Below are 13,636 nucleotides of genomic sequence, written 5' to 3'. Positions count from 1 at the left end.
GATGGGCCAAATGGCCTAATTATGCACCTATATCTTATACAACCATGAGTTCGTCCTCTCGTAGGCAGTTGCATTTGCTGTTCCTTGGAGACAGCAAAGGCGCCAGATCACTCAGTAGGTTCAAAACCACATTATCAAAATGTAATTTACGGGCTCCAATTGGATCCAGATTTGTAGTAGAATTATATTTGAAAGAAGAAATAGTTCTGTGAGCCATCTGTAGGATGTCGCTATTAATTGCTGGCGTCGTCTTGCAGTTGTCATAGGGTCAGAGAGAAGTACAGGACAGAAACAGGCCCTTTGGCCCATCTAGTTCATGCCAAAACCTTTTAAACTGCCCACTCCTATCGACCTGTACTGGAACCATAGCCCTCCATATCCCTACTATCTATGTACCTATCCAAACTTCTCTTAAACATTGAATTCGAGCTCGCATGTGCCGCTTGCACTGCCAACTCATTCCACATGCTCATGAACTCTGACTGAAACTGTTTCTCCTCATGTTCCCTTTAAACTCTTCACCTTTTACCCTTAACCCATGACCTCTAGTTGTAGTCCCACTCAACCTCAGGGAGAAGAGTGCATTGCTTAGTTCAAGTTTGTTGTCATTCAACTGTACACGTATACATCTAAACAAAGCAATGCTCCTCAGGTCAGTGTGATGGATGCTGCTTTCCTGTGGCAGCGCACCATTTAAATGTGCTCACTGGTGGGGGAGGACTTTTCCTGTGATGGGCTGGATCATTTTCATCACTTTTTGTAGGCTTTTCTATTCTTGCACATTGATGTTTCTATGCTAGGCTGTGATGCAACCAGTTAAGATACACTCCACTGTGCATCTATAGAAGTTTGTCAAAGTTTTTGGTGACTTGGCAGATCTACTCAAATTTTTTTGTGATGGCACGTACAAACTGGTTGTCTCACACAGAGCCTTGGATATAGAAGATGTGTAACTCTGTCACCATGGTTCTTAACAAATTAGGCTCTGACTAACAGCCGTGCGACTCAGCAATGCTTGAGTAATGGTGAAACAGCCATTTCCAATAAACAATACGTCTAGGGTTGGTATGATTCGGGTTCAACACAAATGGGGAAAGTTGGAATGTTCCATTAAGGGAACGAATATTATGGTGAATGCTGTTTAAATACTGTCCCATGCAAAAGTTATCCTTTGCCAGGAAATAATGGAACTTACACCGGCATAAACTTAAAGTGGAAGTATATTTACAAATATTTCAACTGTAATAAACAGTTAAAAGGTGTTGAGGCCTAGGACTTGGAGCTTATTAATTATTTTGAGGGGATGATATTATTGAATGCTGATCTGTACTCAGTGAAGAGTATCCTGTTGTGTGCATCTTCACTATTCAAGTGTTCCAGTGTTGAGTAAAGAATTGGCTTCTGCTGTTGACCTGTTGTAACAATCAGCAAACTGGAGCGGATCCAAGTTGCTTCTCAGACAGGAGCCAGTATGTTTCATTACCGAGCTCTCTAAGCACTTCGTTCAGTGGATATAGGTGCTACTGGATGATAGTCATTGAGGTAGGTTGCCATGTTCTTCTCAGTCACCAGTACAATTGAAGCCTGCTTGAAACAAGTGGGTACCTCAGACCGCTGAGGCAGTAGGTTAAAGATATCATAGTGATTCCAGCCAGTTAATCAGCACAGGTCTTTAGTACTCAGCCAGGTACCCCATCTGGGCTGAATGCTTTCCATGGGTTCACCTTCCTGAAGATGTTTTCAACGTTTGTCTCAGACACTGAAATCACAGGGTCATTGGGGGTCTGGTGTATGATGCCGTGGTGCCATTTTTAAGAAGTACAGGCAAGTAGAGACTAGAAACACACAAAAAGTGCTGTAGGAACTCAGCATTTCAGGAAACAATTGATGTCTCAGGCTGAGAGCCTTTATCAGGACTGGAAAAGAGGGGGGCAGAAGCCAGAATGAGCACGTGGGAGGAGGGGAGGAGTACAAGCTAGAAAGCGATATGTGTGACCAGGTGAGAGGGAAGGTGGATGGGGGGGGGGCAATGAGGTGAGAAGCTGGGACTTGATGGGTGCAAAAAGTAGGCTGCAGAAGGACAGATTAGAAGACTGGGCAAGACAGTGGCAAATGAAATATAATGTTGTATAATGCATGGTCATGCACTTTGTTAGAAGAAATAAATGTGCGGTCTATTTTCTAAACGGGGAGAAAATCCAAAAATCTGAGATTGCAAAGGGACTTGGGAGTCCTTGTGTAGAACACCCTAAAGTTTACTTGCAGGTAAAGTCGGTGGTGAGGAAGGCAAATGTACTGTTAACATTCATTTCAAGAGGTCTAGAATACAAGAGCAGGGATTTGATGCTCTGGCTTTATAAGGCACTGGTGAGGCCTCACCTTGAGTGTTGTGAACAGTTTTGGGATTCTCATCTAAGAAAGGTTATGGTGGCATTAGAGAGGGTTCAGAGGAAGATTCCAGGAATGAAAGGGTTATCGTTTGAGGGACATGGCTCTGGGTCTGTATTCGCTGGAATTCAGAAGGATGGGGGAGATCTCATTGAGACCTTCCGAATGTTGAAAGGCCAAGGTAGAGTAGATGTGAAAAGTATAACAACAGGAATTCTGCAGATGCTGGAAATTCAAGCAACACACATCGAAGTTGCTGGTGAACGCAGCAGGCAAGCAGCATCTATAGGAAGAGGTACAGTCGACGTTTCAGGCCGAGACCCTTCGTCAGGACTAACTGAAGGAAGAGTTAGTAAGAGATTTGAAAGTGGGAGGAGGAGGGGGAGATCTAAAATGATAGGAGAAGACAGGAGGGGGAGGGATGGAGCCAAGAGTTGGACAGGTGATTGGCAAAGGGGATATGAGAGGATCATGGGACAGGAGATCCGGGGAGAAAGACGGGGGGGGGGGAAACAGAGGATGGGCAAGGGGTATAGTCAGAGGGACAGAGGGAGGAAAAGGAGAGTGAGAGAAAGAATGTGTGTATAAAAATAAATAACGGCTGGGGTACTAGGGGGAGGTGAGGCAGTAGCGAAAGTTAGAGAAGTCGATATTCATGCCATCAGGTTGGAGGCTACCAAGACGGAATATAAGATGTTGTTCCTCCAACCTGAGTGTGGCTTCATCTTTACAGTAGAGGAGGTCATGGATGGACATGTCAGAATGGGAATGGGACGTGGAATTGAAATGTGTGGCCACTGGGAGATCCTGCTTCCTCTGGTGGACAGAGCGTAGGTGTTCAGCAAAGCGGTCTCCCAGTCTGCGTCGGGTCTCGCCAATATATAGAAGGCCACATCGGGAGCACCGGACACAGTATATCACCCCAGCCGACTCACAGGTGAAGTGTCGCCTCACCTGGAAGGACTGTCTGGAGCCCTGAATGGTGGTAAGGGAGGAAGTGTAGGGGCATGTGTAGCACTTGTTCCGCTTACACGGATAAGTGCCAGGAGGGAGATCAGTGGGGAGGGATGGGGGGGGGACGAATGGACAAGGGAGTCGCGTAGGGAGCGATCCCTGCGGAATGCAGAGAGAGGGCGGGAGGGAAAGATGTGCTTAGTGGTGGGATCCCGTTGGAGGTGGCGGAAGTTGTGGAGAATAATATGTTGGACCCGGAGGCTGGTGGGGTGGTAGGTGAGGACCAGGGGAACCCTATTGTTAGTGGGGCGGCGGGAGGATGGAGTGAGAGCAGATGTGCGTGAAATGGGGGAGATGCGTTTGAGAGCAGAGTTGATAGTGGAGGAAGGGAAGCCCCTTTCTTTATAAAAGGAGGACATCTCCCTCGTCCTGGAATGAAAAGCCTCATCCTGAGAGCAGATGCGGCGGAGACGGAGGAATTGCGAGAAGGGGATGGCATTTTTGCAAGAAACAGGGTGAGAAGAGGAATAGTCCAGATAGCTGTGAGAGTCAGTAGGCTTATAGTAGACATCAGTGGATAAGCTGTCTCCAGAGACAGAGACAAAGATCTAGAAAGGGGAGGGAGGTGTCGGAAATGGACCAGGTAAACTTGAGGGCAGGGTGAAAGTTGGAGGCAAAGTTAATAAAGTCAACGAGCTCAGCATGTGTGCAGGAAGCAGCGCCCCTTGCCTATCCTCTGTTCCCCCCCCCCCCCCGCCGGTCTTTCTCCCCGGATCTCCTGTCCCATGATCCTGTCATATCCCCTTTGCCAATCACCTGTTCAACTCTTGGCTCCATCCCTCCCCCTCCTGTCTTCTCCTATCATTTTGGATCTCCCCCTCCCCCTCTCACTTTCAAATCTCTTACTAACTCTTTCTTCAGTTAGTCCTGACGAAGGGTCTCTGCCTGAAACATCGACTGTACCTCTTCCAATAGATGCTGCCTGGCTTGCTGCGTTTACCAGCAACTTTGATGTGTGTTGTGTGAAAAGTATGTTTCCCATGGTGACGGACTCTCAGACAAGAGGGCACAACCTCAGGATTGAGGACGTCCATTTAAAACAGAGATGTGGAGAAATTTCTTTAGCCAAAGGGTGGTGAATTTGTGGTATTTACTCCCACAGGCAGCTGTGGAGGCCAGGTCATTGGGTGTATTTTAGGCAGAGCTTGATTGGTTCTTAATTGGACATGACATCAAAGGTTACGGGGAGAAGGCTGGTGAGTAGGGCTGAGGAGGGAAAGCAAGGATCAGCCATGATTGAATGGTGGAGCAGACTCAATGGGCCAAATGGCCAAATTCTGCTCCTATGTCTTGTGGTAAAGGGATGAAGTAGAATAGCAAGAGTGGAGAAAGGCAAGGAGGAGGGGAACCAGAGGGAGGAGTTGGGCAAGTGAGGAGCAGAGAAGGGGGCAAAGAGAACCTGAATGGGGAATGGAAAAAGAAGTAATTACTGGGGAGAAATTACTGGAAGCTGGCAGGTAGTGGTTGTGCCATTGCCATTTATGTGTGCAGGCTGGTTTCCATATTTCCATATCACAGTAAGCTCTGCATTCATAATGGAATTTAACTGAAGTTGAAGAACTTTGGTGCCACCTAAGGTTGAAGATTGAGCTCCCTCTTGTACATTCACTTGGACATAACCTTGTGGAGACACAGATATATCTGTGGGCAACAGGTGTTCCAGTTTCTCCTTTTAATTCAGATTCTGTTCATCCTGCAGATGAAAAGTATGGACTTCCGCAAGAAGTGGGACAAGGATGAGTACGAAAAATTGGCACAGAAACGGTTACAGGAAGAAAGGGAGAAACGAGATGGTGAGTGGATGTCATTGAATAGAGAATTTCTCTTCCTTTAAAATCAAAGGTTTTAAGAGTTTCAAGGGTACATTTAATGTCAGGAATGTATACAATATACATCCTGAAATGCTTTTTCTTTGCAACCATCGATAAAAACAGAGGAGTGCCCCAAAGAATGAACGGCAGTTAAATGTTAGAACCCCAAAGTCCCCCCCAGCTCCCCTCCCTCCTGCGTGTAAGCGGCAGCAAGGAACAATCACTCCCTCCCCCACCAGCAAAAAAAAGCATCGGCACCCGCCACCAAGCACTCAAGCGTGAGCAAGACAACAGCAAAGACACAGACTTGCAGTACTCCAAAGACTACATTTTTCACCCGGCATTTGACATACCACAGGCTCTCTCTCCCCCTAATAAGGGAGAAAGAGGTGTCTCCATTTCACAGCAAGAGGGGAGGTATAACAAACAGCTTACTGGTTTATGATGTTAAAAATCTGTTGCGCCGCTTTTTTCAAGCTTTGTACCCAAAGATTTCCGGTCTCTCGGCAAAGATGTTCCAGCTCCCACAACACGCAGGTCCGGGACACTGACCTTTGATCCGCCCGTCTCCAGAGCCCCGAGATCCTAGGCCTCCAAAGGCGAGCCAAACGCTTAAGCTGAACCCTTGGCATACGGAACAACAGGCAGTTGTGAAACCCTGAGAGCAGGTCCCATTCTTGCAAAGAACCAAAGTCAGCGTGTAGCTCCACGTCAGGGTCTTCAAAAGAACCTTGAAAGGGGAAAATAGAGATATTAAATATGGAAGTAGAGCTGTTTCCGAAGATGCAAGCAAAGGAGATGCCGTTTACCGCCATCAGCACTTTGCTCCATCCCTCAAAGTCATGTAGATGCAATTCTGACACTTCATAAGACATTATCTTAAATGTTGCAATTGAATCCTCATCTACCACTTCCATTGGCAGCTCATTCCACACTTCTCACCACCAACTGAGTGAAGAAGTTCCCTTCAGGTTTCCTTTAAATATTTCACCTTTCACGGGTCTAATGGTAGTGTAGTGGTTAGCATGACGCTATTACAGCTTCAGCTGTTGGAGTTGTGATTTCAATTCCACCTGCAAGGAGTTTGTATGTCTTCTCCGTGAATGCATTGGTTTTCTCCCACAGTCCAAAGACGTACTGGTTATTTGGTTAATTGGTCATTGTAAATTGTCCTGTGATTAGTTTAAGGTTAAGTAGGTGGATTGCTGGACATTGTGGCTCCTTGGGTCGGAACGGCCTGTTCCATGCTCTGTTTCTAAATCAAGTTAAATTCAAGCCAGTGGATGTAGTGTACCTGGACTTTCAGAAAGCCTTTGATAAGGTCCCGCATAGGAGATTAGTGGGCAAAGTTACAGCACATGGTATTGGGGGTAGGGTACTGACATGGATAGAAAATTGGTTGGCAGACAGGAAACAAAGAGTGGGCATTAACGGGTCCCTTTCAGAATGGCAGGCGGTGACTAGTGTGGTACCGCAAGGCTCAGTTCTGGGACTGCAGCTATTTACAATATACATTAATGATTTAGATGAAAGGATTAAAAGTGACATTAGCAGATTTGCAGATGACACAAGGCTGGATGGCAGTGTGAAATGTGCAGAGGATGTTGAGATAATGCAGGATGTCTTAGCCAGGTTGGGTGAGTGGGCAGATGCATGGCAGAAGCAGTTAAATGTGGATAAATGTGAGGTTATCCACTTTGGTGGCAAGAACAGGAAGGCAGATTACTATCTGAATGGCGTCAAATTAGGAAAAAGGGAAGTATAACGAGCTCTAGGTGTCCTTGTTCATCAGTCACTGAAAGTAAGCATGCAGGTACAGCAGGCAGTGAAGAAAGCTAATGGCATGTTGGCCTTCATAACAAGGGGAATTGAGTATAGGAGCAAAGAGGTCCTTCTGCAGTTGTACAGGGTCCTGGTGAGACCACACCTGGAGTATTGTGTACAGTTTTGGTCTCCAAATTTGAGGAAGGACATTCTTGCTATTGAGGGAGTGCAGCGTAGGTTCACGAGGTAAATTCCCGGGATGGCGGGACTGTCATATGTTGAAAGATTGGAGTGACTGGGGTTGTAAACACTGGAATTTAGAAGGATGAGAGGAGATCTGATTGAAACATATAAGATTATTAAGGGATTGGACACGCTAGAGGCAGGAAACATGTTCCCGATGTTGGGGGAGTCCAGAACCAGAGGCCACAATTTGAGAATAAGGGGTAGACCATTTAGAACGGAGTTGAGGAAAATCTTTTTCACCCAGAGAGTTGTGGATCTGTGGAATGCTCTGCCTCAGAAGGCAGTGGGGGCCAATTCTCTGGATGCTTTCAAGAAAGGGTTAGATAGAGCTCTTAATGATAGTGGAGTCAAAGGATATGGGGAGAAGGCAGGAATGGGGTACTGATTGTGGATGATCAGCCATGATCACAGTGAATGGTGGTGCTGGCTCGAAGGGCCGAATGGCCTACTCCTGCACCTATTGTCTATAAAATAAATTCAGCCTTAACCCATAACCTCTAGTTTTAGTCACACCCACCTTCACAAAATCCTGCACACATTTACCCTGTCTTGAACTTGGGATGGACTGGGTAGATTTTGTGGAGACATGGCCTTTGCAGCATATTGCAGTAGCATTTGGCATGTTGATCCATGAAACTTTTTAGACGTTTCAACATCTTGAACATTGTTTTTCTCCTGTTTATTCTCTCAAGTTTTCAAAGTCCCAATTTTTTTAATATATTCCCCAGTTCCTTCATTAGGATGTTTGGACAATATGGGCCTCAGAGGCAGTGAACCATTCGTTAGCTGATAATGAGTTGTTCTTGCAGAAGCATGGCTCCAGGACAACATCCCATGCACCATCAATCTATAGGCCATGACACTAAGGGACTTGGACTATTTTTTTGTGTGACTGTTTTTCTGGCTATATGTGCTGTGTGACTGTTGGAACTGTGTTTTACATCTTGGCCCTAGAGGAATGCCATTTCGTTTGGCGGTATTCTTGTGTATGGTTGAATGACAATTGAACTTGAACTTGAATGACTGCAGGGTGTGGGATAATGTGGAGTTGAAGCGGGTGTGGACAAGGTGGTCGAGGCAGTGTTTTGCAGACTTCCCTGAAGCAAGCTGCTCTGTGATCGAATGGGAACTGAAAGCTTACTGTGTGGGCAAAACTACATTTTAATGATTGATTGCTGAGCGCTGATGGTTAAAAAAAACCGAAGAGATTGGGAAAAGTGACAGAATTTCAAAATAAGATCATTACTCAATGCAGGGGCAGTATACCTGTTGATGGGTTAACTTGCGGCAAAAGAATACAACAGTATATATGGTTAAAGCAAGATTTAAAACTCAGCCAATAAACCACTGGTTAGGATTTATTCTCAAGTAATTATTTTCTAACTAGTATACTTGGGAGACCTTATCAGAGATAATAATTTGGAGCAGGTATATGTCCAATTTTTCGAGGTTTGGTCTAGATATATAGGCCTAGATAGAGCGAATGTGGAGAGGATGTTTCCAAAAGTGGGGTGTTCTAGGACCTGAGGGCACAGCCTCAGAATGGAAGGATATCCCTTTAGAACAGAGAGGAGGAGGAACACACACAGAATACTGGAGGAACTCAGCAGGTCAGGCAGATGATGTTTCGAGCTGAGACCCTTCATCAGAAATTTCTTTAGCTAGACGGTGGTGAATCTGTGGAATTCATTGCCACCGATGGCTGTGAAGACCAGTCATTGGGTATATTTAAAGTGGAGGTTAATAGGATCTTGATTAGTCAGGGTGTCAAAGGTTATGGGGTGAAGGTAGGAGAGTTGGGTTGAGAGGGATAAATTAGCCATGATGGAACGACAGAGCAGACTTGATGGGCCATAACAGTCAGTGTGGTCAGGTACGCCATCAGTAAGTGGATTTGCTGCTTTTTGTTTCAATGACCCTTTGACTGCCCAGCAGAGGAAAGTTGGTTCAGCACTCCTGTTTCTAGTTTGCTGCCGTAGGAGAGCATGTGGAAGGGGGGGAGCATGGCAATTAAAGATCTTGGATCCACGTAGTCCTGTGGGTTGTGGTGACTTATAGCCAGGAATATGAGGCTGTAACAGTCTTATTACTGCAGTTTGCATGTACTTCCATTAATGATGCCTCCCAGCTATGCCATTCTCTCTCTCACTTTTAAATAGTGCCTTTAACTTGGTGTATATAATACAGCACAGGCCCTTCACCCACACTATCTATCCCAACCATGAAATTAATTGCATCTGCCTGCACATAATCCATAGCCCTTCATATGCATTCTGTCCAAATGACTCTTAAAATCACTATTGTGTCTGCTTCTACCATCACCCCTGGCCGTGTGTTCCAAGCACCTACCACTGCACGTAAAAACAAAACTTTTCCCAAACATCTCCCTTAAACTCTTCCTCCTCTCACCTTAAAGCTATGGTCCATTATATTTGATATTTTGCAAAGCATCTTTGACTAATCAAACTAAACCTGATATTGAACTAAATAAGATATTAGAACAGCTGATCAAAGCTATGTTAGATGTTTCAAAGTAAAGCAGAGAGAGGCGGTGATTGAGGGGAGAATTCCAGAGAATCCCAGAATTTAAGATTCAGGTTAAAAATGTAAAGATTAGCTTTATTTATCACATGAACCTAAATAAAAGAATCGAAGCACAGTGAAATGCATCGATTACGACCAGTGCAGTCCAAGGATGTGTTGGAGACAGCCTGCAAGTGTCACATTGCTTCCAGTGCCAACGTTGCATGCCCACAACTGCCATACTTCAACCTGTATGATTTGTGAATGTGGCAGGAAACCGGATCACAGGCAGGAATCCCACATGGTCATGGGGAGAACGTACAAACTCCTTACAGACAGTGCTGGCAATTGAAACTGGGTCCCTGGCTCTATACAGTGATACATTATCCACTACATTATCGTGCAGCCTTCTGTGGTGCATCAATAAAAATTGTTTTGGGTTGATGGGGTCGTGCCAAATTTCTTCAGGTTCCTGAGGAAGTAGAGGCGTTGGTGAACTTTCTTGGTCACACCATCAAAGTGGTTGGATGAGAAAAGGTTTGATGTTCACTCACAGAACAGAGAGCAGGAACAGGCCCTTGGGCCCACAATGTTCTGCCGAATCAAATAAACCAGTAATCACGTGACCAATAGGAACTTAAGACTCTCAGCCCTCTCCACCTCAAAAAAGGGACTGAGAGGGAGCAGTTTACCTGAAATTCATGAAGTCAGTTTTCATGCCATTGTCATTAAATTAATTAATTGTCATTGTTAAGTTCTAATCCCTTACATCAGCGCAGTGGATAAAATTCAGAGTTTATTATAAGAGTGATTTTCATTGAAGAATATTGTGCGCATTTTTTTAAGTCCAACGATTTCACGTTAAGACATTTGTATTGAATGGTAAAACATGATTTATATTTCCTTTACCATTTAAAAAAAAGCCATCTGCATTGTACCAGTTTCATTGTAGTCCGAATTGTCTTCACCCCTTAATTTACATCTTGATGGTTTTTCTTCAGCGAAGCCACCAGTACCGATCAAGCGGGAACTCCTGCGTCACAGAGACTATAAAGTGGATTTGGAATCGAAGTTGGGGAAAACGATCGTTATCACGAAGACAACCCCCCAGTCTGAAATGGGAGGGTGAGTGTTGTGTTTCTCTCTTTCAAGTTTCGTTTGCTGCTCCCGGACATGTTTCCCCTACCCAGCTGAATAACTGGCCAACTCGATGTTTGATAGCTCTGGGCCTGCACTCACTGGAATTCAGAAGAAATGAGGGAGGGGATCATATTGAAAGGCCTCGATAGAGTGGATGTGGAGAAGATGTTTTCTATAGTAGGGGAGTCTAGGACCAGAAGGCACAGCCTCAAAATAGAGGGACATCCATTTTAAACAGAAATGTGGGAGAATATCTTCAGCCAGACGGTGGTGAATCCGTGGAATTCTTTGCCACAGATGGCTGTGGAGGCCAAGTCATTGGGTATATTTAAAACAGAGGTTGATGGGTTCTAGATTTGTCAGGGTGTCAAAGATTATGGGGAGAGGGCAAGAGAGTGCGGTTGAGAGGGAAAATAAATCAGCCACGATGGAATGGCGGAACAGACTCGATAGGCTGAACAGCCTAATTCTGTTCCTGTGTCCTTTAGTTTATCTCATGCCAACCTGTCCTATAACGCTGCCAGTTTGACGTGATACTCATCGCGGGTGGCTGTGATACATTTGCAGGTTTGTAAGTGTAGTAGTCACATTGACTCATTTATCCTGTTGTAGTTGTTTTATTGACGAAGATTGGAATGGTTTTGCATGACATATGTACATTGAAACATCAAAACATGCAGTGAAGTGCGTTGTTTGTATCAACAATTAACACAGTTCGAGAATGTGATGGTGGCAGTCTATGAACGCCTCCACGCTTCTGGCGCCAACCCATGTCCACAGCTTATTAACTCTTACCAACCTGTACATCTTTGGAATGTAGGAGGAAACAGGAGCATCCTGAGGAAACCCGTGCGGTCACGTGAGGAATGTACAAACTCCTTTCAGACAGTGGTGGAATTGAACCCAGGTTGCTGGTGCTATAGTAGTATTATACTAACCTCTGCACTATTGTGCCATCCTAACTTGTAGAGTGGAAGCTATCACATTGGCTCAGGTTAATTATTGACTGTATAGACAACACTTTCAAATCAGTAATTGGTTCAAATCAGTAGCTCAAAGTCCAAAGTAAATTTATTATCAAATTACAATTGTGGATGTCACCATATACAACCCTGAGATTTATTTTCTTGTGGGCATTGATAGTAAATAGAATGAAGCACAATAGAATCAATGAAAAAAATGCCCATGACAGGTGGACAAACAATCAATGTGCAAAAGACAATAAGCTGTACAAATACAAAGAGAAAAATAATACTAAGTAAATAAACAATAAATATTGAGAACACAAGTTGTAGGGGTGTAATTGGTTTATTGTTGTCACATGTACCAAGATCCAGACAAAATCTTTGTTTTACATGTCATCCATACAGATTATTGGAAAACGCAAGTACTTCGAGGTAGTACAAACGTTAAAGTTATAACAGAATAATGTTACTATTATAGAGAAAATGCATTGTGTAGGCAGACAAATAAGATTCAAAGGCTGCAATGAGGTAGGCAGGGAGATCAAGAGCAAACAACAAGAATTCTGCAGATGCTGGAAATTCAAGCAACACACATAAAAGTTGCTGGTGAACGCAGCAGGCCAGGCAGCGTCTCTAGGAAGACCCTTCGTCACTCTTACTCACTCTTCCTTCAGTTAGTCCTGACGAAGAGTCTCGGCCTGAAACGTCAACTGCACCTCTTCCTAGAGATGCTGCTTGGCCTGCTGCGTTCACCAGCAACTTTTATGTGTGTTGCAGGGAGATCAAGAGTTCATTTTTATCATGCAGTGCGGCCTGGATTAGAGTGCAGGTGCAGTAATAAAAGATTAGACAAACTTGGGTTGTTTCCTCTAGAGTGAAGGCTGAGGGAAGATCTGATGAGAAGTTTATAGGATTATGAGAGGCATAGACAGAGTAGACAATATATTTTTCCCAGGGTTGAAATGTCTAATACCAGAGGGCATGCATTGAAGGTGAGAGGGGGCAAGTTCAAAGGAGATGTGAGGGGTAAGTTTTTTTTACACAGAGTGGTGGGTGTCTGAAATGTCAGAATCAGAATCGGGTTTATTATCATGGGCATGTGACATGAAATTTGTCAACTTAGCAGCAGTTCAATGCAATACATAGTCTAGCAGAGAAGAAATATAATAACAATAAATAAAATAATAAAAAAGTAAATCAATTACGTATATTGAGTAGATTTTTTAAAGAGTGCAAAAACAGAAATACTATATATTTAAAAAAGAAAGTGAGGTAGTGTTCAAAGACCCAATGTCCATTTAGGAATCGGATGGCAGAGGGGAAGAAGTTGTTCTTGAAGCGCTGAGTGTGTGCCTTCAGGCTTCTGTACCTCCTACCTGATGGTAACAGTGAGAAAAGGGCATGCCCTGGGTGCTGGAGGTCCCTAATAATGGATGCTGCCTTTCTGAGACACTGTTCCCTAAAGATGTCCTGGGTACTTTGTAGCTAGTACCCAAAATGGAGCTGACTAGATTTACAACCTTCTGCAGCTTCTTTCGGCCCTGTGCAGTAGCCCCTCCATACCAGACAGTGGTGCAGCCTGTCAGAATGCTCTCCACTGTACAACTATAGAAGTTTTTGAGTGTATTTGTTGACATGCCAAATGGCTTCAAGCTCCTAATGAAGTATAGCCGCTGTCTTGCCTTCTTTATAACTACATCAATATGTTGGGACCAGGTTAGATCCTCCGAGATCTGCCTACTGTTCTGCCTGGGGTGGTGGTAGAGGCAGATACATTAGGGACTT

At 44.5% G+C, this 13,636-nt stretch overlaps 1 protein-coding gene across 3 annotated transcripts in view; it reads left to right on the top strand.

The window, feature by feature from the left end:
- Positions 1–13,636, top strand: part of zmat2 (zinc finger, matrin-type 2) — a 62,182-nt gene that overhangs the window by 12,019 nt on the left and 36,527 nt on the right. For 2 of the 3 annotated variants that reach the window (XM_063052617.1, XM_063052616.1), the window contains exons 2-3: positions 5,102–5,195; positions 10,748–10,871. In XM_063052617.1, coding sequence (XP_062908687.1) covers positions 5,102–5,195; positions 10,748–10,871 — 218 coding nt within the window. Of the gene's footprint in view, positions 1–3,352; positions 3,374–5,101; positions 5,196–10,747; positions 10,872–13,636 lie in introns of those variants that run through there. The other variant, XM_063052618.1, reaches the window with a different exon arrangement.

Source organism: Mobula hypostoma, chromosome 7, assembly GCF_963921235.1.
Source record: "Mobula hypostoma chromosome 7, sMobHyp1.1, whole genome shotgun sequence".
NCBI lineage: Eukaryota > Metazoa > Chordata > Chondrichthyes > Myliobatiformes > Myliobatidae > Mobula > Mobula hypostoma.
Note: the sequence above shows the minus strand (reverse complement) of the source record. Positions and strands in the feature narration are given on the sequence as shown.